The 23,518-nt window shown below is 54.8% G+C and overlaps 1 protein-coding gene across 1 annotated transcript in view; it reads left to right on the top strand.

Annotated features, from left to right (window-relative positions):
• The window catches only part of SLC39A11 (solute carrier family 39 member 11), a 133,382-nt gene extending 111,801 nt beyond the window's left edge, over positions 1-21,581 (top strand). Inside the window, exon 7 of the mRNA XM_065035053.1 lies at positions 20,733-21,581. Coding sequence (XP_064891125.1) covers positions 20,733-20,886 — 154 coding nt within the window. The 3' untranslated portion in view covers positions 20,887-21,581. The remainder of the gene's footprint in view (positions 1-20,732) is intronic.
• The last annotated feature ends 1,937 nt before the right edge of the window (positions 21,582-23,518 follow it).

The raw sequence follows: 23,518 nt of genomic DNA, 5'->3' as shown, positions 1-23,518 counted from the left end.
CCCCTGTGTCTTGGGTGGTTGAGCATCACCCTGGTGAGGACGGGGCCGGTGGCACCAGCAGCCGTGGGAATTGCCCGTCCGCCCCTCTCGGCACAGCCTGGCGTGGACCATCCGTGCTGAACAGAAATCAGTTGAGCAGGAGTTTCCTTTGCTGTTCCCAAATCCCAGCATCGCCGGGAGTCAGCAATGCCCTGGCTGTTTGCTGAGCCCGTGTTTCTTTACTATTTTCTCTGTTCTGGGAGCAAACAGAACTGGGTGAGCTGAGTTGCTTCATTTTGGATGCTGAAATGGGAAAAGCTTATCCCCGCTGCTCATCCCCTTGTTTCCTACCGCTCGCCACCTCCCCAGCATTGCATAGCGTCTGAGACAGGCAGCACTTTCCTCTTACCTTATTTATATGTATTTACTGTTATTTGCTGATTACTGTTGATTGGTGCATCAGCTTAAGAGGTCAGCGTGTGCTGGATGCTCAGGCTGATGCTGCAGCACCAGCCTGCCCTGTCCCCACGTGTCTCTGTACCAGGAGGACCCGGGGGAAGATGCTTTTGCTGCTGGTCATTTACACCTGAGCGGGCTCGGTGGGGTGGAGGCTCCGCGACTGCAAGAGGTTAAATCTTTGCCCCTGTGTTTACTTTAGTTGGCTGCCACACTGCATAATAACCTGTCAGCACTTCAGGTGGGGATTTATTTGTGCATTAAAAATTGCCTGGGGCGGGCGGATGCAGACACTCTGCAGCATGCTGGAAAATGTGCCTCCAGCGTAAAAACAGCCTCTCCAAATATTTCACCCTTTTAATAAGTGCATTTAATTAAAGTCATATAACTTTTTTTATTATTATTAAAAAGGAGGGAGGGGAGGAAAAAAAGAAGTGGGGCCTGCTGAGGCTGCAAGCAAAGGCTGGAATACAAAGAGGGAGTTTAAATGTGCGTATTTAATGGAAAAGTCATCAACAGCATGTTGTGCTTCTATTTATTTCCCAGCCTTGCTTTTGATTGTGGATAGAAAATTGATGGGAGTTTCTGCATTTCCAGGCTGCCTTTTCTCTCCCTCTCTCCATCCACTCCCCTTCTCTTGAAATGTTGCAGAATTATTAACTTCTACAAACAAAATTGCCAGATGATGTTGCTCTTGCATAGACTCACAATTGCTTTCTCTTTGATTGTTTAACCTTCTATTTCTTGGAATTGAATCTGGGTGAATCTTTAAGCTGCTGCTTTTATTGCAAAGCAGCTCCGTGTTCCCATCCCTGTGGAGGAGGAGGAACAAGAGGAGCTTTGGGAAGGGACAGGATGGTGGGTGATGCTCTGAGACCCTTTGGTGGAAGATGCTTCTCTGCCAGAGGCTGCGTGGGATGAGGGAGGGTGTGCATGGGGGGACCCCGGTGTTCCCCAGCCCCAAGGCCATGGTGTCCCCAAGGGTGTGCCCACCCTGAGCCAAGGTCCTGCTCATTTTCTGCGTCTTTGCCTTACCCCTAACCAAGAGCTTAAGCTGGGCATAACCTTTAATACCAGGAGTGTTGCTCCCCTCCCGCGGCTGGCCTGGCAGTGCTGTGTGCCAGCATCCCTTCAATGTCACAGCCACCATCTGCGGTTGTGTCAGGACTGGAGGGGGTGGGGGGATTTCAAAGCTCTGCTGAGATAAGTCCAGTTTGATCAAATTCCATATGGGGACGTGTTGAGAGACGGCACGTTGCACAAAGCGCCTTTATCCCAGCGCAGGTGGCATTAACACGGGATGCGCTTCGGTGCGATACCAAGGGCACAGATTCCGCGGGGACTGATGTCCCTTTGCCGTAGCCACGCGATGCCCTGAGATGTGGCCGGGCAAGAGCAGTTTTTAAGGCTGATTCTGTATTTTTTGTTTCCAGGGCTGAGGATTCTCCAGTGAGAGCCACTTGCTGGGCCAGGGAAAAAGCTCAGTGCTTTTTTCTGGGTGGCTGTGAGGTCCCTGGCCCTGCAGGCACAAGGGGACAGTTAATGACATTCCCTGGGGGTCCACGAGGGACAAAGTGCCCCAAATAGAGCAGATTTTGTGGTCAGAGTCGAGGCTTTTGGAAGGAGACACAGAATGGGGCTGCGGTGGGGCGGGAGGCGCAATGTCTCTCTGGTCACCAGATCTCGTCCCAACCCTAAATCCAGGTCATATGAATCTTTATTTTTCTTTTCCTCTCCCGCCTGGAGTCCGCTCTATTCATTTTTGTTTCGAGCGAATGAACTTGCTGCAAAGGAGACTTGCATTCCTCTGTATAATCTGAGGCAAGCGGGGCCTGGCTGCCGTTTCTCGATTAAGCAGAGTCTCTCTTGCCTTTCATTCCCTGTCCCCTGGCATCCTAATTGGAGGTGCTGTGCCCTGCCACACCGCTCCACAGGCTGGGGGGTGACACAAGTGGCTTTGGTGTGATGCACACGCTCACCGCCATCGGGATCGATTCGCCATCAAGGTGCTGCCGGCCGTTTGGGCTGCTCACTCCGTTTTATTTTCTTTCTGGCAGAGGGAACCAATTTCCTTTTGCATAAAACTGAATTAATGTAGCCTCTCCACAAAGCATCCCTTCTGTCTTTCCATCCCGCTCCTGGAGCGGGGCAGGGCGTGTCGCCTCCTCGTGCCGCAGGGGTGCGGGTCCCTTCGCCGCCCGCTCGCCTCCCCATTCCCCTTCATTCACCTGCGGCAGCCAAATCGCCTCTGAAATGAGAAGCCTCGTTCTTCATGGCATGGGTGCCATGTGCCAAACCCTCTTTTCCTGCATGGGAACCAGACCCAGCTTTGCGTGCCCATCCCTGGTGCTGGGATGCAGATGGAGACTCTATGGGCAGTGCTGCTGCTCCTCTGCAGAGCGTGGTTCATCCCCAGGGACGGAAGCAAAGAGGTGGAAAACTGTAAAAACAGGGTTGGGAGAAACCTGGGGGGATTTAAAGTGTGCCCTGCCCTGGTTGCTGTGCGTGTGTCAGCCCTGATGGATTCAGCCCTGTCCCTGCCAGGTTGTTTCCTTTAGCTTTGTAGCAGTTTTTGCATATCTGATGCTCAGAAACCTGTCTCTCTTCAGCTCGCTCCTCTCCCAAGCAGCTGGGCAGAGGGGACCTGTGCCTGTCCCTGCAAGTGACAAGGATGTGACCGCTCCACCCCTTGCAATTTGTAGGACAGCTTGTGAGTGGGGGTGTCAGCAGGGGCTGTGCCTCATAACAGGGTCTGTTTGCTCCCTTGGCTGCTCCGGTGGGAGCACTGGGCTGCAGGGGATGTTCTACAGGACTCAGCAAAGTTTATGGGATTTCTTAAATTTCACCCAAACTCTTTTTTCTCTTCCCCCTGCTTCTCTTCTGTTAAACAAAATTGCAAGCTGGAGCCACCAAAAACAGCCAGTCCTTTTAAAACCCAACTTCTCTGCAGCGCTAAAACAAACACGGGGTAACTGCTGCTCGCATGAAAGCGTCTCAGCTGCTGTGTAAAGAGAATAGAGAACGTGGTGTCGGAGCGTTCTGGGCAGGCACGTGCCTTGGAGGTGTGGGAGTGTGTCTGCAGAGGGGCGGCCGTCCAGGCGCGGTACCCGCAGGTGTTTGCTTTGCAGGCAGCTGCTCCCACCCCAGTGCTGATAGCCCGGGCCCACGGCTTTTCCCCCGCAGAATGGGGTAGTTGCTTTTATTTTATTTATTCTTTAATATATGTTTTCACACCAGCAGCTTTTAGCCCCTTTCACACCAGCTCCGGGCTGCAGGTCTCTGTGCCAACGCGCACCCTTTGCTCGCCAGGGCTGTGCTGAGCCAGTGGCGATGAGCTGCAGGCAAGGGACGGGTCTCACAGCTGCTTTATACTGGGGAGAGGACAATTAATTAATATCTTGGCTTTTAGAAGAGATGGGGCTACTCTTGCAGCCTGCAACATCTCAAATGGATGTTTTCCTTCCTCCTGGACCCCCAAGGGGACTCCAGATCCCCCACGCAGCTTCTCCTTGCCCTCTCATTCTGGGAAGGAGGGATGTGCTGTTCAGTGTCAACAGATTTGGCTTGGAGTGCAACCCCGGGGCTGTGGGGGGAGAGGGAGCAGCTCGGGCAGGGCTGGAGCGATGCGTGCGATGGGACTGGGAGCATGGGGAAAGCTGGGGATGATGCATCAACCAGGGAAGGACCACGGGCTTGGAGAGGCTTAATGCTGGGCAAGGGCCAGGACCCCAGGGACAGAGAATGGTGAACTGGCAGGGTGCTTAGCATAAAGTTTTCCCTAAGTATGCAAAAGATGGAGAAGCCCCATGGAGAGGAGGGTGTGGGGATGTCTGTGGGGAAAATGAGGGAGCACCGGCTTAGGACTGTGGGGTCAAACCTTCCTGTCCTCCCAGCCGGGCACCCTGGGGAGCTCTGCGGGTCTAACTGGGCTGGAGCACTGGGAAGACTGGGGGAATCCAGGTTTGAGCAGGGTGGGATGCGGAACCCCCACGGGGCAGCCGCTGCCCCACGGTCCTGGCTGTGTGTAAATCATGGGGGCGTGTGGGTTTGGGATCTGCCCCCCCATCCTGCACCCCCATCCGCTGCTAAAAGGGTTTATTATTCAGGCTGCAGATGCCAGGTAAGCTCTGCTCCTCCATAAAACTCAGGCAGGCGCTAGGAAAACACGGCTCTGCCAGGTCCGTCTGCTCCGGGCGAGGGGAGGGCAGAGCTGTTCCTGTGCCCCAAACAGGCCCCTTTGCCATTGGTGCCACCACAGGGAGCTTTTCGCATCTGGCAAGGGGAGCAGGGTGGGAGGGTGGGAGCTGTCGCTTCCCCCTGTGCGGAGCAATATCCAGTTTCTCCTGGTGTTTCACAGATTCCCTTTCAAAACTCACTGACCTGGTGTGAGCGTTGTGAGCATCCCCCGTATCCCATCACACAGCATGGTGCACGACATCCCCAGCTGCATCGTCTCTGCCCCGTCCCTGCTAGTGAGCGGGGGGGTAATGCTTGTAATTTTGCTGGTTATTCTCCTGGAGAGGATAAGATCCATTCAGGCTATGGGAAGACACTGGTTATGTGTGCTGCGAGTGATCCCAGCGCCATGGGGGCTCCTCTCCTGCCTCTCCAGATGTTGCACCATATTTTACAAGGAGTGATGGTTTCCCCTTAGCCAGTTTATTTATTTACCCAAGGGGACTGGCTGGGGACAAAACACTCTGGCTCCTGGGGGAGTCAGTGTGATGCTCAGAAGGGTTTGCTGCTGTTTCCAGCCCCGGTGAGCAGGAGGGGCTGGTGTGGGGCTGCAGGCGTGGGTGGGCACGGCGGGACGGACGGAGCGCGGCAGGTACGGACATGCAGATGTGCGGTTGGGCGAGGGAGGCGTGCAGATGTTCCTGGAATTCCCAAGCCGGATACGAAGCAGTGAACAGGATGCGTTGGGGGGTAGCTTGCCAAGAGCTTGACATCAGGAGAGGATCGTTTTCTGCCCTTCTGACGGCTGCAGTGATCGCGGTGCTGGCTCTGGGAGAGCTGCAGGATGAGCCCCTGGCCAGGGCACCCAGCACCGGGCTCCTTCCCCTCCCCAGCCCGTCCACTCTCTTATTCGCGTGTGGCTTCTCCTCTTGGTTTTCATGCTGATTTTTCAGGAAAATAAGCTGTGCTCATGCAAACCAAGCCAACCTGTCGAGCAGGTTTCCTTACTGCAGAGCACCTCTTCTCTTTTCTATGGTTCCGAAATAATGGAAGGGGCTGCCTTGCGGTGGGGAGGGGGTTTGCATGGACCTGTGCATCTCTGCATGCTTTCCAATGGTTTTTGCTTGGGTTGTCTGTGCTGTCGAGGCGTGTGACTCATTTCAGCCAGTGGGTCACTGGGGTGATGCTCTGGCTCTGTATTGTCCCTGCTCACGTGGGGCCAGGACCTTAATTAATTAGCAAACATACACCTTTGGAAAGCAAAGCACAGCAAGATGGAAGTCCCATGGACAGTAAGAATTTGCTCTGCTTTGCTCCAGAGTGTTGCTCCTGTGCATGATGTTGCTTGCATGGAGCACTTTGCAAGTCCGGAGTGCGGGCACGGGCCTTCAGAAATGTGTTCAGCCACAGCCAGTGCTCGCGAGAGCTTTCCTTGGTACCTCTGGGAGCACATTCGAGGTCCCTGCCAAGAATTCAACATCTGCACAGCTGATACTTGGCAGGAAATTTTAAAATTCATGTGTGTTCCCTGAGGTGAGGAGGGAAAGTGCCTGGATCTGCAGATCCGTCTCCGCACTGTCCCCAGGCCAGGCAGGAGCAAGACTGAGGGACATGGGATGGTGCAGGATCCCAGGGTGACTTGGCTTTGTCCTTCTGCCTTGTGGGCCGGAGCTTCTTCTAAATGTCAAGCGGTGACAGCACAGCATCTTGGGCTCCTTGTGCAGATTTGTCAGGCGTGATGGCTGGGGACCCTTGGGGTGGCACAGGACACCGGGAGCCCAGCCAGGCTCTCCCCAGCAGCTGCAGCCTCTTTAAAACCCCCTGTGCTCCCACCGTGAGGCTGTTGGCCAAAACGGGCTCCTGGGTGTTGCAAACCAGATGTTTGAGGACTGCAAAGCTGTCCCCTCAGTCCAGCGCAGAAACTCTTCCTTCCCGAATCATCAGTTCCTGAGACTTCAGATGAAAAAAGCAGCTTGGTCTGTTGTTATCTTGGCCTTAACGAGCTGCTGGTAAATGCTCTCTGTTTGCAAGAGGTGGCTTTGTTCCTTGGCTGATCCCACGCGGAATGTGGGGCAACCACCCCATTCCTGCTCATTCCTGCTCCTGGCCACACGCTTGCCCTGGGTGGCAAATGGGTTGTCTACCACCGTCAGCGGGAGATTTCTGGGCTGATAAGCCTCCCTGAAACAAAAATAAAGAGCAGAACTGGTTGGACAGAAAGTGCAGCAGCGGAGGGGGAGCACAGAGGGCACCCAGAGTGTGCACAGAGCCAGGAACTTGAACGAAGCAGCAGAGAAGTGCTGCAGCATCTAATTAATAGATTAATATCATTATTGCTGTCATGCATGGGATGAGGTGAAGCTCTTTGCTGTAGGAGAACTCTCCTGGCCTGCCCACGGCAGTCAGGGTAAAGCAAGGCATGGGGAGGAAATGCTGGTGGCCCTGCAGCCCTGGGCAACCAGTCTGGGTCTAGGGCAGATGCTCTGGGATGGAGCATCTCCCCATGCCTCAGTTTCCCCATCTGTGTGACACAGACAGTGACGCTGCTGCTTTGCTGAGCACAGAGAGGAGCTGGAGCTTTATCCTGGGGAATTCAGTGACAGCGGAGCAAGGCGCTAAGGTAATAAAAAGGCTGGATTGAATGTTTTGGAAGAAAACAGCCCCGTGGGTGAGAGAGGAGGATTTTTGTTGTACCACCTCTTAAAGCGTGACAGCTGCTGGGCTGGTGTTCAGTTATTTCCCAAAGGCCACCAGGAAGGGACAGCTCGGGGAGCCCCAGCCCGCTCTCACAAGTGCCCTGTCCCGAGCTGCGGGTCTGGAGGGCAAAACCCCATCCTGAGAGCTGTTCAGCGCTGGTGCGGTGGAGGCAGGAGCCGACCCGTCCCTGTGCTCTCCCAAACGGGTGGACGCTGCTGGGGTCCCCGTGCTGCTGGTGGCGGGGGCTGTGGGCTGGTGGCCCCAGCTGCTGCAGCCCAGGGCAACCTTTGTGCCAGGATAAACAGAGACCAATGACTTGCAGGGGCTGCTGATGACTTTTCCAGCAGTAATTAAGTGGGACACAATAAAAGCCTGAGGTTTTTTGCCATTTTGGGGCTGTACTGGAGTTTCCATGTTCTCTCCCTCACCCTGATGGGTGGTACCCCCCTTGCCTCTTTCACGCAAGGGCATCTCTGCACATTGGTGGCAATTGCTGGTTATTGCAGCTACAGGAGACACAATTACTTTCCTTTTCCCAAGTCCATCCCTCTTGGAGCCTGTGTACATGTGTAACTCGGTTCTGAAGAGTATGAGAAGACACACAGGAGCTTCTCAGTCCATGAAGGAACAGCTCCCTGAACGGGTACCCGCTGTCCCCAGGGCACCTTGGGTGTCAGAAGTGTTTGGTCTGTCCCCCCCTTTCCTGGAGAGGTGGGAGGGAAGGGACACTGTCTTCTTTGTCCACCTCCTTGGGCTCGAGAGGAGATGTGAGCAGGGGATTGTGCCGTCCAGGAAAAATCCTCTTCCCCTCCACCCGACCGCAGGGAACTCACGGGACTCGTGACTTGGATGGAGCAACAGGGCTTGTGGCTTTGCCTTCTCTCCCTCTCACTCGCCTTTCCAGCGTCCGTCTGTCCTGCCTGCCTCGTATTTTGGGTCAACCCCGAGAACACTGAGTTCGCTTTGAGCAATGTCCCCCTGGGTGGACCCCGGGGGGAGGCGGCTGGTGGAGGGAACTGAGCCGGCCCTGTTCCCAGGGCTCCTTTGAAGGTTCCTGCGGTCTGCCCAGGGCTGCCCACAACCACCCGAGGATGTTTGGTGTGAGATCATCTGGCTGCTTATTTAGGGACCACCAGCGAGCGGCTGAGCGCCTCGGGAATGGGGCTGTGGCCACCTTTTGATATGGCAAAGGCAAACATTGGGAAAGCTTTAGGGCTGGGGGGAGATGGGCTGGGCGTTTCTCGGGTGCCCGTACCCACCGCGCAGGCTCTATCCGCCTTGAAATACTTGATGTGTTTCAGTGGGGTGGCACATAAAAGGTGCGCAGAGGTCATTAACCGGGGGAGCTGGAGCCCCTGCTTGGCTTTGGGAGACCACCAGAGCTCTGTGGGGTGTTTGGTGTTTGGACGGGGCAGCACGTATTCCTCCTCCTCCCTTCATCTTTAAATACCACCCCACAGATTTCAAGGAAAAAATAAATGCACTTAAAATGGCATCATTTTGTGGTGCCGTGAGGACTATTTATATTTTTATTGCTCCCACAATTTTTGTATAATAGCCTTTTTCATGAAAACATCAGTGTGTGTGTGTGTAATTAATCCATGCATCATCTTCAGAAAGCAATTTTATAGCTGGATTTAGGGCAATGGTGCAGAGTGTTTGGGATCCTGATTGCCATCGGGCCCTTTACCACAGTCTCCCGTGCCAGCTCTGGACTGATCTTGAGCTTTTCACCCCATTCAGAGCTAATTCAAGCTCCTGTTTTCCAGGCTGCGGTGGAAGCCGAGTTTTTCTCTCCTGGAAGTCCACAATGTCACACAAAAATACATTTATCGGTTCTGAAATAAGTTAGATGCCCAGAAAGCCGGTGCGCGGAGGAACCAGACGGACTTCACGCCGTCCGGGTTTTTGTCGGCAGGTTTTAAGGACAGAAGGTGGGTTTTGTGTTTCTGGGACCAAGCCCAGCGGCTCTGCTGGCACACTCGCCTCTCCCATTCCCCGTGGAAAATGAACCAAAACTCTCAGCTTCCGATTCTGTGAAACGTAAGATGGGAGATAAGCGGTTACTGGAAGGTTCCCATTGCCAAATAGCCTGGAGACTCTTTCCTTCCTCCTCCTCCCACCGGGAGCGTCCAGGTGTTACCTGCATCTCTGTGAGATGTGGTACTCAGCACATTCTGGTCTGACATGAGATTTTTACCTTTATCACAATAATAATGACCTTAAACAATGTGCAAAGCCCTGGTTTGTGTCAAGTGTCTTCTGGCAGCTTCCACACCTCCTCCTCCTGATGTTGGTGGGGGAAGCTGATGTTTCTGGGTACCACACCAGGATCTCAGGGGAAAAGGGAATGAAGTGGTGACTTCTGAGACACGATGGCTCTTGTGGTGGGTATTTCTGTACTCCCAGTTCCAAACCATCCCTTAAAGCTTCATGGCAAAGCTGATGAGAATTCGCCAAGGCTGTGTGGGTGGAAGAGACGGGGGAATGTGCTGGGCAGAGCCGTGAGCCCGGCTGCTTCTGCTTAATATCTGTGGTCTAAGTGCAAATGGAGCAGGTTCCAGCTATAGTGTGTTTGTCTTGGAGATTAAATCTGGAGAGCCTCTGGTCTTGGTCCCTGCCGGGAAGAGAGGGGCGAGGAGGGAGGGGCGCCCAGCCCTGGGGGGCACACACCTCCTTAACCGTCCAAAAGCTGCCGGCTGGCTTGGAAATGAAGAACTGGAGGGCAAATGCAGGTAGAGGGGGAAAGGGTGGGGAAGCACGGGGCTTTGAAATGGCTCTGAAAGGATTGGCACGGCCCGAATTGTTGCACCTGCTTGTGAAGTTTTGCGGGCGGGAATGTTTCCTTGCTCATTGCGCAGGATGCAGCGTTGCTGCGGGGATGGGGATGCTGAAGGCAGGGTTGTTCGTTCTGTAAGTGCGGATGCAGAGCAGCTGCACCTCATGAGGGACCAGTGTGCATGAAACCTCAGCGCTGGGCTTCCCAGAGCTCTCGGGCGCTTCATGGCTTTTTCTGCAGCTCTTTTTCTGCCCATCCAGAATTCTGGTCCCCCTCTGCCTGCTCTGCTACATCCCAGCATTGCCTACACCATCCATCCCTCCTTGGCATGGGGACTTCTCCAGCTGCATGTCCCATGGCTGAGAGCACCTGGGGCTGCAGGACACCACCCTCTTCCTCCAGCTGAGCCTTGTGCAGGGGCCAACAGGGAAACGCTGTACTGGGGTTGCCTTCAAGGCTGATGCGTGGGGCAGGCAGGAGGGAGGGGGCGCATCTCCCCCTTGGGATCCGTTGCAGTAACGTTCCCAAACACTTCATCTCGTGTACGGTGCATACTACAAGTGTTCCTGCAGTGCTCAGGGCTGTTTTTGCAGTGCTGTTTATATAAGAGATGGCGCACGATGCCTACATGCCTCTGGCACTTATAAAGCCAGGTAGGCTGTGTTTATCCTGGGGATTGGCCCCAGTTGCAGTCAGCTGGGGCTCAGCCAGCAGCGTTGCTAGACTGATATATATATGATTTTAAAAGCTCTGGCTGTCGAGGGGCCAAGCCTGCTTGCTGCGCTGATGAAAAACATGGCTTTGAGCAGTTTTACCCAGTCTGAGCTGGTGGAGCTGTGCCAGTGGGCAGGCGGGAGCTGGGGGATGCGAGAGCAGGTTCAGCATCACCGTCCTCAGGGAGATGCTTTGAGGGACCTGGAAAGGCCAGAGGCTGGAGCTGGTGGGTGTCCCTGTTGTCACAGGGGCTGGTGAAAGGGCACAGGTGGGGGTGTATTTCCAGTTTCCCCCTTTACTCTTGTTGCTTGCAGTCCCACATGTTGCAGTGTGGTTTGTGTTTTGTAACGGGGTAGGGAATCTATGACTGGCTGGTCCAGGTCTGGAATTGGGGACAAACTGCAGGAGAGAGATCACAAAGCTGGTGAAAACCTGGAAAACCACAGGGGCTGACCCCACACAACTCGTTTCGTTGCATCCTTAGCAATGCCTTAGCTTATGCCCTTAGCAACCCAATTGTAGGATGCTGGGTTGCGTGGGAATCACCATCACTAAAGGATGCATTTCCACCTGTCCTACCTGGCCATGCACCCAAAGGTCTCCAGCTCCTCTGAGCATCCTCCTGGTTGCTGGGTCAGCTTCTCCTCCAGCTTCTGCCTCCAACGTGGGAGGGAAAACCCAGGGGGCTCAGGGCTTGGCAGCCGGCCGGCTCTGCTCCTCCGGCCCTCGGCTGGGCAGAGCCCTCTTGTTTGATCAAAAAGGCAAAATTTAATTAAATGAGATGTAGATCTCATCTGCTGGGAATCTACCTCATGGGCGCTGTGCCCTGGGCCATGCCCAGGGGATCAGCGGGTGCTGCGGGAGGAGGAGGGCGGTGGGAGGAAGGCTGGGCAGCCGTGTGTGCCCCGGCGCGCCGGGCTCCTCTCGATGCATTTCTGTCCTTGCCTGCCCTAAGGATGGGGTGGAGGTGAAGCTGCTCTGCCCTTGGGTTCCCCCCGCAAACGCCGGCCTGGGGGCTCCAACCATCAATCCACACCCAGGACAGAGGTGCTGGGGAGAGCACCCCCTCTGAAAAATTCACGCTATTAATTTTCTATATTATATACAGAAGTGCATGTTCATATTCCAAAATGAAGTGGCTTCAAGGAATTTCAGAGACATGTATAAATTCAAAGCATCTCTTGCAAACTTGCTAGTGCCTCAGCTTTACTGTGCAGCGCGGGTGTTCAGGTCTTGTTGCCCCGATGGGGGTTTTTGGTGTGATGCTGGTGAGCGTGGGCTGAGCATCCCCTGTTTGCTGCAGGACGAGCTATGGGGTTTCTCAGACCCCTGGCACTGTTTTGTCTCTGGGGAAAGAGGATGGATTTTAAAGCTTCTTTCCTGGCAACTTTCTTTGCTGTAGACTTGTTTTTGTTGTCTGAGAACTGGGAGCAGAGACCTGAAAGGTGGCAGCAAGGTGGGGACCTGCCTCTGGGGACAGGCAGGCCTGGACCACAACCTGCCCAGGATGATGGAGGATACAGCGGCATCCAGAGGGGATGCAGCTGCACCCAAATTTCTTCCTCCTCAGATCAAGGGGATGATTCTGGGAAGCAGCTCTCATTGCTGGGGGCAGGAGGGGCCCTGACGTGGCAGGACCCCCTCGAGCCGCGGTGCATGGAGCCACCCCAGGGAACACCCCAGCTCCAGCAGCGAGAGCCTATTAAAAAGGAATAGGCCAATCAATAAATCAAGGCACCTGTAAAATGAAACCAGAGGGTTGGGAGAGGGTTTTTTTTTTTCTTGTTCTTTTTTTCCCTTCTCAATTAAAGCAAACAAAAATCAAATGGCAGGAGGCGGCTGGCGCGGAGGGCTGGGCTCGGGGCTGGCGCGCTGCGGCGTGTGGTTAAATCAGCTCTGGAATTACAGCCGTGAGCTGTGGAGCTGTTGAAAAGGGCTCAGCTATTCCTCAGCTGGGGAGGGCAGAGGGCTGGGGGTGCCCCGTGATTGCTGGGACAATCATCTGGTTTTTCGGAAGACGGATTTTCTCTGAAAATCTGCCTCTGTGCAGATTTTACGCTGGATGTCAGTGAGGGGAAGGAGATGCTTGTTGTGAGGTTGGGTATTCTGACCGGAGGGTTTAGCCCCGGGGTCTGCACAGCATCGCTGATGTTTGCTCCAGGGTTTGGGTGACACTCTGGTGTGTCTGTGGCCCCAGCAGACATGGTTTGGTTCTGGGTGCTTTTGGACTCTTTGGGGCGCATGAAACTCACTGCCTTCACACTGCACCTTGCGGGTTTTTGGGATCAAACGTCAGGATGTTGTTCGAGGGGTGGTAGCACCACCCTGGTTGCATTTAATATTGTGTCGGGAAATCGCTGCCGTTGGGTTTTCCCCTCCCAGCTTTGCTGCAGGACACGTTGAAAATGCCAGGCTGGGTTTGTCCTGATGATGGGAACGGGCATTTACTGCTCTGCTGCAATCTGTGCCTTAAACCAAACAGCAGAGCACCTGGAATAACTGGGCGAGACGTAGAAATGGTCCAAACCCAGCGTGTGCCCTGCGGCTGAGGGCACCGCAGAATCGGCTCCTTTGCCCTGTAAAAACCCCGAGGTCCGATACGTTTCCCAGGCGCACGTCGCACTGGGGAACAAGGAGCTTTTTCACTTGGATGCTTTCCTCCCTGACCTACATTTTTATATTCCTGCATCGAGTTTTAAAGTTTCAACCCGTTGGCATTTCTCAGCCAGCAACAGTTTCAACAAAATTCCTGACTGATTCTAGGAAACCCTGGGCTGGAAGTACATTTCTGCACGTCCTGTGCCGAGGTCACCCGAACCGTGGGTGCTGTTTGCTGCCCTCCCTGCTGGGAACGGTCCCCGGGGCCCCCCAGGGGTCACCAAACCCTCACCTTGAACCCTCCCCGTCCCAGGACGGGGTTTCTGAGCCGTCCCACCCCACTCGGCGGTGCCGAAGCCCCGTTGTGTGTCTGCGAGGGGAGCAGATGGATGTCACCGTGTCGGGCTGCCCGTGAGGAACGTGACACGGTGTCCCCAGCTGATGCCAAGGCCAAACAGCCCCAAATGTGGCCACACGTGGCTGACTTTCACTTGCAGAATGATCAGCAATAGGTTTGTGTTAGCAAGGGCATAATAATTTCTTTTTTCTCTCTTCTTTTTTTTAAATTTGCTTTCCCCCAATGCATCCCCTACTTCCAATACATTTGAATTAAAACGAAGACATTTTCTGACACTTTTCCCTTGGTGCCGGGCAGGGCGGGAGGTGGAGGATGCGATTCTGCGTCTTTGTTGGCCGTGGGTTTGAGGCTGAGCTGGTGAGGATGAGGATGGCTTTCCAGGTGTGTGTGTGTTTAACAGGGACTACTTTGCTCTTTCGCCTGTGTGTCCTCAGGTTGGACCAGAGCAACCATGGGATTTGGCTGGTTTATGTGTCTTTTTTGTTCCCCTGAAAGGGAAGTTATTTAAATGTAGTAATTTAAAAAAAAATTCCTAATTTTTATGCCTTACCATGTTGAAACAAAAGGCCAGTGTATCAGCCGTTCAGAGCTCTGCCTTGATTTATGCACATGAAGGATTTTTGTTGTCATTCTCCAGTTTCAAGCATCCAGAAGGGACAAACAGCCCAACTTTGCTCCTCTCCAAAGGCCAAATTTTGGGTGAGGGCAGTTGCTGAGCCTTCCCCGCCTCAGCGCTGAGCCCTAATCCTGACCGGGGGCCCATCTCACTGCAGGTGAGAGGTAATTTTACCTCTTGATCCGGTGTTGAGGTGCATTGTGAGAATTAAGCAGCGTTTTGCTGTGCTAATTTACCTCCGCGGGTTGTATAATTATATTTTGATAGGGCTGGGTGTGTTCTGGCCCTTCCTGCCGTTCGGCTGTGCCGGCGTCTGCCTGTGGGGGATGTTCTGGCAGAGCTGGCTTTGCTCTGCGATTTTGGGCAATTAAGCGGGGATTATGTTCTATTCCGGATCCCCATCCACAGCACAGGGGTGCGGGCTGGGTCCGAGGCGATGGAGCCGGGGATGCGGCACCGCGGATGGGAAGGATGCTTGGAGGCTCCCATGGGAAGGTGTCCAGATTTCAGATGATTTAGTTCAGATTTAAGGTGGCAAAGGGTTAATCCCACTCAGTGAGCTGGGTGCAATGGATCTGCTCTGGGAATGAAAGCTGCATTTAGCCCAGGTTTTTTGGGGAGGGGTGACCCCCAGCCAGCTCTCATTAGGGTCCGGGCTCTGCACAGCAACCAAAACTGCTTTTCCATGGCTGTTGGAGCCAAATGGATGAGGAGCCCTTTGTAGTGCTGACAGGTGACAGGACACAGCTTGTCCCATCAGAGCCTGTTCCCAAGCTCCTGTGTCACCTCAGCAAAGAAGCCACCCCTCTGGATGATCCCCAAGAGATGCAGCCTTTGCATCTCCCCCATCCTGAGCCTCCCCAATTCCTCCCTTCACGAGCAGCAAACCCCGACGTCGTGCTGGGCTCCGTGTGGCTGTGAGCGGTGATGCTGGGATGAGGAGGCTCCGTGCTCGGAAAGCGGCGGCAGGATCGTGCCAGGGCAGGTTCCGCTGCTCCCATCGCACAGGGAGCGATGCTGGTGAGACCCTGGCGCGCTTTGCCGGCATTTCGTACTCAATTTTTTGTGTGTGCAAGGAAGGGAGGGATGGCGGGGAGAAGGGGGATGCAGAGAAATAATCAGCTTAGGGTCAGAACAGGAAAAAACACTGCTTAAATTGGTAATCCCCAGGGATAGAAATCAGCTCAGAGCTGCAAAAGAAATGTGCAGCCGGATGGTTTTTCCTCCTTCCGTGGTGGGGGTTGGTCTTGAAGGTGATGGGGCTGTGCAGTGTGGGGGCTTTTGCACCTTGTCTGGGTTCCCTCCATGGTAGCAAAGCCCTCCAGCTCGTTTGGAAGAGCGCAGGGATCAGAGGGATCACCAGGGGCTACAGCCGATGGCAGAAACCAAGGGCAGCTGCTTGGCTCCCGTCTGCCTGCGGTGGGACCAACGGGGACCTGGCAGGAGAAACAAAAATACTGGGACATAAAGTTCATGCTCAGGGAACATCACTTTGCTGCTCAGACCCACCCATCAGCCTGTCAGAGGGTTATCACTTTGGGGATGCTTTTAATAAAGGAGCCAGAACTGTCACCGGGTGCCAGAAGCTGCCCGCAGCCCCTGCCGGGAGCCCGGCCCCCACCCCGGGCTGTGCTTATCGCCTCCTTGCAAAAATGAAGGAGAATGGGACTTTCTTCATTCTTTCATCTGCCTGTCAGTCTCAAGGTGACACCTTGCTTTACAGCGGCCTTTTCTTGCGGGGAAGGTGGGGGACAAATTGCTAGAAAGAGCCAGAGGAGGCGGTGGCCTCGTCCTGCACGCAGAACAGGTTGGATGTGAGCAAGTTGTTGGAGGTGTTTCTGTTGGGGAGGGTTAAAAGGTGTATTTTTAGTCTCACTTTAGGGTGAGTGCCTGGGTTTAGGTCTCAGTGGGTTGGTCGGGGCTGGTGTTTGAGGAGGAAACCTGTGCCTGCTGCTGGGAGTGATGCTGGGGCCCTTTCTGCAAATTGTAGCTGTTGCGTCTCAACCTTGCAAGTGTTTTCAGGGCGTTGCATGGCAGAGTGAGCTCTCAATAAACGCCCTTTGCTATCTTTGTGTTAAATAGCCAGGACTGAGGGGTCTCCTGCAGCCTGACCCCTCCATGGCCCAGCCCTGAGCATCCCTCGGGGCTCGGAGGTGTGTTTGGGTAAAGGGACCGTCTGTGTGACTCAGGGCGCTTTGCACCGTGGCAGGTCGGTGACTCACGGCAGCTCCTCCGCAAAGCTGACAGCACCTGTCTGGGCCACGGTTATTTATTAACACGTTACCAGAAAGGGCGGCATGGGAACAAAACACTTGCTTTGCTTCCTCTAGCTGAAGGAGTTTTAATGGCATCTCTTCTGAGGCTGGCTGGGATTTTGGCACGGCTTTTTGTATCGCATGCTTAGGTTAGTAAACCATGATAATCTCTTTGGACTGCAACTCCGGGAATTAGGCTGGCTCTTGCGACAGAGTCTGGTGATTTTAGAAGGCTCATTTGCGTTGCAGCAGCGTTGAAGGGTTGCTCCAAGCCTGGGGGCTCTTTCGTAGCCAGTTTAAAGCCACATTGAATGGGACATCACTCCAAAAAACAGGCTCCCCCCATGTGAGATGGGACACGGGCAGACAGTGGTAGCCAGGTCCTCACACCCCTGGCAGGGCTCCTGTCCTTGGGGTGGTGACAGGGGTGCCTTGGCAGCAGCCCTGGCTGTCCCCTGCTCCCGAGGACACCGTGCATTGGCACCCACCAGGACTCAACGGGCCCGTCCTGTCTCTCACAGACCTTTCGCTTTTATTCCTTTAATCCACTTGCCTCATTGACTTTATTTTACAATCCCTTGCTGGGTTCACTGAAGAGCACTTTGGTCATTAAGCACGTTGGGGCATGTGAATCAAACCTGCACCTCCGAACTGCAAATCGCTTCAAAGACGATATCAAATCGCTGGCTGGGATGCGAAGGGACAGCACGACCCCGTGTGTGCCCCTGTCACCTGCATCTTCCCCCACACCCACATTTTGGCGGTTCGAAAGGTAAAGCCAACCAGGGGTGTAGGTTTAGAGCTCCATCCCTTTGCAGGTCCTTTCATAGTGTCCAGGTTCCCGTTCCCCCCTGCAAAGCTGGACAAATTGAGGTTTCCCTTTGCCTTGATGGGGGTTTGGGGCCAGGCTGAGCCCTGCTGGGTGACTGTGCAGGAACAACACAATGAGGTGCTAACGCAGCTGTGCCAGGACTGGTCCCTGCAAACAGGCTCTAGCTCTCTCGCTGCATTTTTCCAGATCCAGCCCCCTCGGATGGGAAGCATTCAGACAGTAAAATCGGCTTCGGGGCATGTCTGAGCAGGGCCAGGGGTCTGAGGGAGGGACACCCGGGAGAGGGAGCAGCAGGGAGGTTTGAATGCTGAGCGAGCCACGACGTGAGCGCTGCCAGAATCCTTTCCTTTCCTGTTTGGCTTTGCTGCCCACGCAGTTTGTGCTCAAGCCGTCTGTAGCTGCGATGCTCCCATCCTCCAAAAGTCCCGTTTCTATTCCTGCACTTTGCTCTGCTCCTTGCCAGCACATGTTCGGCGGGGCAGGACGGGAGGCAGATCCCCATCTCCAAATGCACAGCCGATCATAATTCCTGCTGCAAACTCAGCGCCTCCTCCTCTTGTTTGCTCTGGACGGGTGCATTCTTCCTCCCGGGGTGCTGCTGAGTGCGGAGGCAGCTCCTGCCCATGTTCCAGCTCTGGCTGCATCCCCCCTGCTCTCCCGGGAGCTGCGGTGGGCTGGTGCACAGCAGAACTGCAGAACAGCAGCGCGGGGCCGGGGGCCAGGAGGAGCAGGAGGCACCGGTGGCCTCGGGGCTCGCGGTGTGTGGCCCGGCTGTGCCGCTGCTCATCCTCCCGGGGCCCGAGCGGTCCAGGGTGTGGGGAAGCAGATGATGCCTCGCCTGGGGAGCGTGGGCTTTGTGGGAGGCAACTGTCCCAGGGAAAAATAAGTTGCACCTGGGATGTTAGTCTCTGCGTAGGTTCAGTGCTGGGGGATGTGCAGATGGTGGGGAAGGAGGGAGGTTTGTCCTGAGTGGGGTTTGTTCAGGTCGCTGGTGTCCGAGGAGGATAGACCTTCATCAAGGGTGTCTCTGCAACAAAACAAAGTGCTCTGTCCTATGGTATGTGGTTAAAATGGGGCAGCCATGTGGCATTGAACCCACTTGGGCTCCTTCTCCCTGCCTGAGGGGTGGCAACAAACACCACATCCAATCCACAGAGCGGGGACATGCTGAGGTCCCCAATGTGGGCAGGGGGACATCCTGCAGCAGCCACCCTGGCCGGACACACTGTCCTCATTCCTGGTGCTCCCATCCTTGCAGCTGCGGGTGGTTTGTGCTCCGGCCGAGGAGGGACCGCGCTGGCCAAACAGCTTTGCCGGGCTGGGAGAGCATCAGGAAGCGCCTTTGATCTCCGGGCGCTAACACGTTTTCAAATGAGCCGCAGAACCGAGGGCTCTCCTCCCCCGCTGCGGAGGGGAGATAACACATCAGAGCCTGCGTGTGTAGCTGCGATATCGCAGCTTTATGGAGCTCTGATTGCTGCCAGCCATGCAGCTCACTCGAGGGGACTTCAAAAGCAGCGCTGGCCCTGCAACGCCCTGTGCAAAGAGTCCCCAGCCGCGCTTTCTGCACACACACGTACGTGTGCGGCTACGCCCCAGGTTCGCCGACAAGGGGTTTTGCTCCATCACATCTTTGCGCCAGCACCAGGTAGTTTTTGGTAGCTCTTTGTGGCCCATCATGTGGGTGTGAAGTAGGACATGGTGGGGTTGGACCCTCTGGACCTTTTTGCTCAGCATGTACTGGTGGGAACTGGGTGCGGCTGGGGTGTCACCACCGATGTGTCGGGTCCCAGTCCTGTCCCAGACCCCACTGTGCAGGGGAACCCAGAGCCTCAGCATTGGGGGTTAGTGCCTGGTGGTGCTGGTGGGACCAGGAGATGCTTGGAGAGGGAGGGAGGATTTGCAGCCGCTCTCAGCGCGTTTGCCAGCAGCGTGGGAGTTAACAGACGAAGTCGGGGGATAGAGGAGGAAAAGGGTTCGGAGCTGCTCCGCTCCCCCCTGCCGTCCCCCTTGGCTGCTGCGATTTCATTGAGGCTGTGTATTGGCCTCCGGAGGATGGAGCTGGGTAACACCACAACATAAACAGAACATCTGGAAGCTCTTAAAGGGTTTTATTTTTTAACACATTTACAAGAACCAGGGACACTTGTGCACAGCGTTTTGCAAACTCGGAGACGCTGTGCTTTTTCTATCCCCAAAAAAACCCAAAGCTGATTGTCGGGCTTTCCCCTGGGGAAAGGGCACAGGGGCTGGTTTATACCTCCAACTGCATTGCTGAGGGTGTGAGACCTTGGCCAGGAGGTGCCAATCTTGCTTGCATATTCCTTGTGAAGTCCAAAGCAAACAGATGATAAGTGTTGCACGATAAATGAGTATAAACCTCTACCCTTCTTCCTGTGCGCCCCTGGTCAATGCTGGAGCAGGATGAGGAGCTGGGCAGGGTTTGCTTGGGAGAAAAGCTGTTTAATTATCTTATGGAGCGAAGAGGGTGAGAATCAAAGATGAAAGCAAATGATTAATCTCCCCAAATGGGCCAAGAGCTCATCTGAGCCGAATGGGAGCTGGTTGTGCCATGCTTAACAGAGGAGTTTGGATCCTCCAGTCCACTGCAGCTGATTTGAGAGCTTGTAGGAGGGGAGCCCATGGACAGAGAGGGATACATGAGATCCATTCCTGCTCTGCTGCTTGTGTTTTCTTTCTCTCCTGCACCCCGACCTGATGTCTCTTGATCCCGGGGCAGCTTTGGGGCTCCCTGGAGCGATGTGGCTGAGTAACATGGGTTTTCCCGGGGATGCTGGCAGCGTATCCTCTGCTCTTGCTGTCTGAACGGCAGTGATGGTGACACAGCTGTTGGGGAGAGTTGCTGTGGATGGAGAACAGCTCCCAGCGGCCTTGGACAGGGACCATTCAGCCACAATGGGTTCCCACCAGCCCCAGGGCTTGGGGAGGGCTCCAGCCCCCAAAGCACAGGAGGCTGCTGAGTGTAGGGTGAGCTTGGGTGCTTTTAGGGGAGGTGCTGGGGCTGCTGGTGCAACTCATCTTTTACACATTTCCCCATCCCTGCAGACATCCCAGGCCAGGCTGGACGGGGCTCTGAGCAACCTGAGCTGGTGAAGATGTCCCTGCCCATGGCAGGGGTGGCACTGGGGGAGCTGGGAAGGTCCCGTCCAACCAAAACCATTCCGTGATTCTATGAAATGTTTGATTTGGTGACAAAGAGGAATCGCTATTTGCTTCATCACACCCATCTGCCTGCTGTTTTTCCTTCGCAGGGTCCACGGTGAAGGTTTGGGGTGCCTGAGAGGAGATAGTCAAGGTGCTGCAGCTCCGATCGTGGACAGAACACCCAGGAGCAGCCTCCTGAGGATGGAAACTTCATCTGCGAGCACCGAGAGAGGGAGCGCAGGGACCAGCAGCTCTCCCTGAGCTCTCCGGAGAGCGACGGAGCAGCAGGGGCTGCGGTGAGCCCGTCACCCACCGCCAAAACCAGCGTCCCCAGCAGCCGCCCCTGTGCACTCGCCGGGCTCCACGTCCCCAGCCCGGCCAGGGGGCTTATCCCAGCACTGACCTGGCTCCCGACTCCCCCGCAGAGCCAAAAGAACTTAATTAGCTGCTCTCCACTGGGCTTTGGAAATTATCCTTTTGGCCGGGAAGTGCTGGCGACGGATGGCGAAGTGCTCTTGGGTCAAACGGCAGCTTGATGCTTTTCCCTGAGAAGGACCAAGTGCTTGCCTTGTTCCAAGGAACCAGCTGTGGATTTTTTTGTCTTTATTTTTCTTTCTTTACCCCTCTGCTCACATTTTTGACACCTTTTGCGGTCTTGGGCTTTTCCTGAGGATGGCTGGACCCAGCCTGCAGCTCGTGGCGTTCACCAAGTGCTGATGCTTGGAGGGGCAAGAGCCTTTGGAGGATGAGTTGGTGATCGCAGTGCCCTGGGGTTTAAAACTGTCTGGCGGAGTCTTGCCTTGTGCCAGGGGTGTTGGGTGGCCTTGGGGGGTCCTTCTGCCCCATCCCACATGGAGCTGGGGCTGCCAAACCGCAGCGAGGGGAGCGTCGAGCCGGGGGAAAATGTCACCCTCAGAAACAATTAAACTTCTTAATAAAACCCGTTGCCTCTGTGAGTGCTCGATGTTCTTTTCCGTTTGCCTTGGCTCAGCCACACTTACATCATGGCCCTATCGCGGGGCTGCCGAGGGGACGCGTTGGACTGTGCAGGAAACCGGCGCTTTGGCAAACTTCTCTGCCCTAAAGAAGCCAGGCCAAGGGTTTAATGCCTTTGCTTTGCAGGCAAATCCTCCCCTGTCCTTTCCCCATTCCCCTTCTGCAACCCTCACCCATCGCCACCCGATGGCACAGCCAGGGGAGCTGCCCCCCAGCTTGCCTCCTGCTCCAAAATACAAATGAATTCCCCTTAAATCATGTTGTTTCACATCCCTGGACTGTGTGTTCCCTCCCAGCCTGTAGACGCGATGTGAAGCACCAGAAGGTGCCATGTGGAAATAAAACATAAAAAGGATATTTATGTAATGGAAATATCCTTTTATTATTCTTTTTAAAAACACTTAGACTATTATAAAAAAAAGTATCCTTTCATTGAAAAAGCATGGTAGCCTCATGAGCATGGACTCAATATAAGTGTTTGACTCCATGTCAAGCTCACTGGTGTGACCGGTGGGATCCCTGCACGGCCCTGACTTCGTGACTCCCCCGCAGAGATAAACTTGCAGAAAATCTGCCAGAAACACAGAGTTTTGGGTCCTTTTCTTTGAAACTTATTCCTAAGCTCAGAAGCACCTTGGAGAGTTTAAGAACCGTGTTATGCCCTTGGGCAAAACGATGAGAGAACAGCAAAGCCCAGAAACGCATGAAACTTGACTCGAATTTTTGTTTGGTAATGATGGGTTTGGGGTGACCCTGTAAAAGCCAATGTCATGTTCATTTGCATCCATTAAATGGCCCTGGAGGTGCAGGTGAGGGGCTGAGGCCGGTGCAGCCCCCCTGGTGGGCAGAGACACCCCAGAGTGTGGCCGGATGGAGGTGATGCTTCATTGCTGCTCATTCCAAGGTGGGTCCGAAGCAGAAGGTGACTTTGCTTTTCATTTTTTTTGGGTGGAAAATGGATCCTGGGGGTGCCGGAGGAGGTTTGGGGGCTGTCAGATGTGGTTATCATGCCATAGCAGTGCTGCACCTGCTCCCTTTGCTCCTCCGTGCACAGAGGACCCTCAGCAAGGAGACCAGCCCAGGAGTCAGGCTGGTGTTACTGGGACACCTGAGCTCTCCTGGACTGTCCCCCTGGTGGTTTCTTCTCCCAGAGCCGCGGTGAAGCCGGGGCCGTGCCCCAGACAGCACGTAGGAGCAGTCCTGGGGCAAATTATAGGCTTCCCACCCATGAGTCAAACCTGGATTTTCGGGCTAGATGTGACACCCATTGTCTCGGCTTGCTGAGGAGTCAGAGCATTCCTCTCCTGAAAATACAGACTACGGTGACGGGGAGACACGTCAGGCGATGGTCCTGTGACCAGCCCTCGCGGGGAGGGTGTAAGATGTGACGCTGGCTGCCGCGGTGCTGTCACATACCGTATTCCCTGCATCTGGCACCACCACAGGCCCAAACCTCTGTTCTCAGCTCCGTGTGTGAGTCCCTGATGTCCACACAGGAGAGCGGAGGTGTAAAGAGGCTGAATTCTGCGGCTTTGGGTCTCTCAGACCTGCCACCCCATGCACACCAGCAATGCCATGGGTGATGCTCACACCACAACATCCTCTTTTGAAGCTCTTCCCCACCTGGGAGCTGCTCCTTGTTAATCCCAGCCTGTGCGTACCGGCCCATGGGCACCGGCGCTGCCCGTCCTCCACCTCCGGGGATGGAGGGGGGAAGCTCAGTGCTCAGATATGGACCTTTTGGAATCCATAACTAATATTTACTTCAAAGGCCGGTTGCCTTTAGTGTCGGTCAGTCATATAGTCCTGGCTCGTTTAGAGACAGCAAGCAAACAGAAATCCAGGCCGTTAAAAAGGGGAAGGGTGTGGGAGCTGTATTGGTATTTACCTGTGTAAC

The sequence above is a fragment of the Columba livia genome, chromosome 18 (assembly GCF_036013475.1).
Source record: "Columba livia isolate bColLiv1 breed racing homer chromosome 18, bColLiv1.pat.W.v2, whole genome shotgun sequence".
In the NCBI taxonomy this organism is placed as follows: domain Eukaryota; kingdom Metazoa; phylum Chordata; class Aves; order Columbiformes; family Columbidae; genus Columba; species Columba livia.
This window is presented reverse-complemented; position numbering and strand designations above follow the sequence as displayed.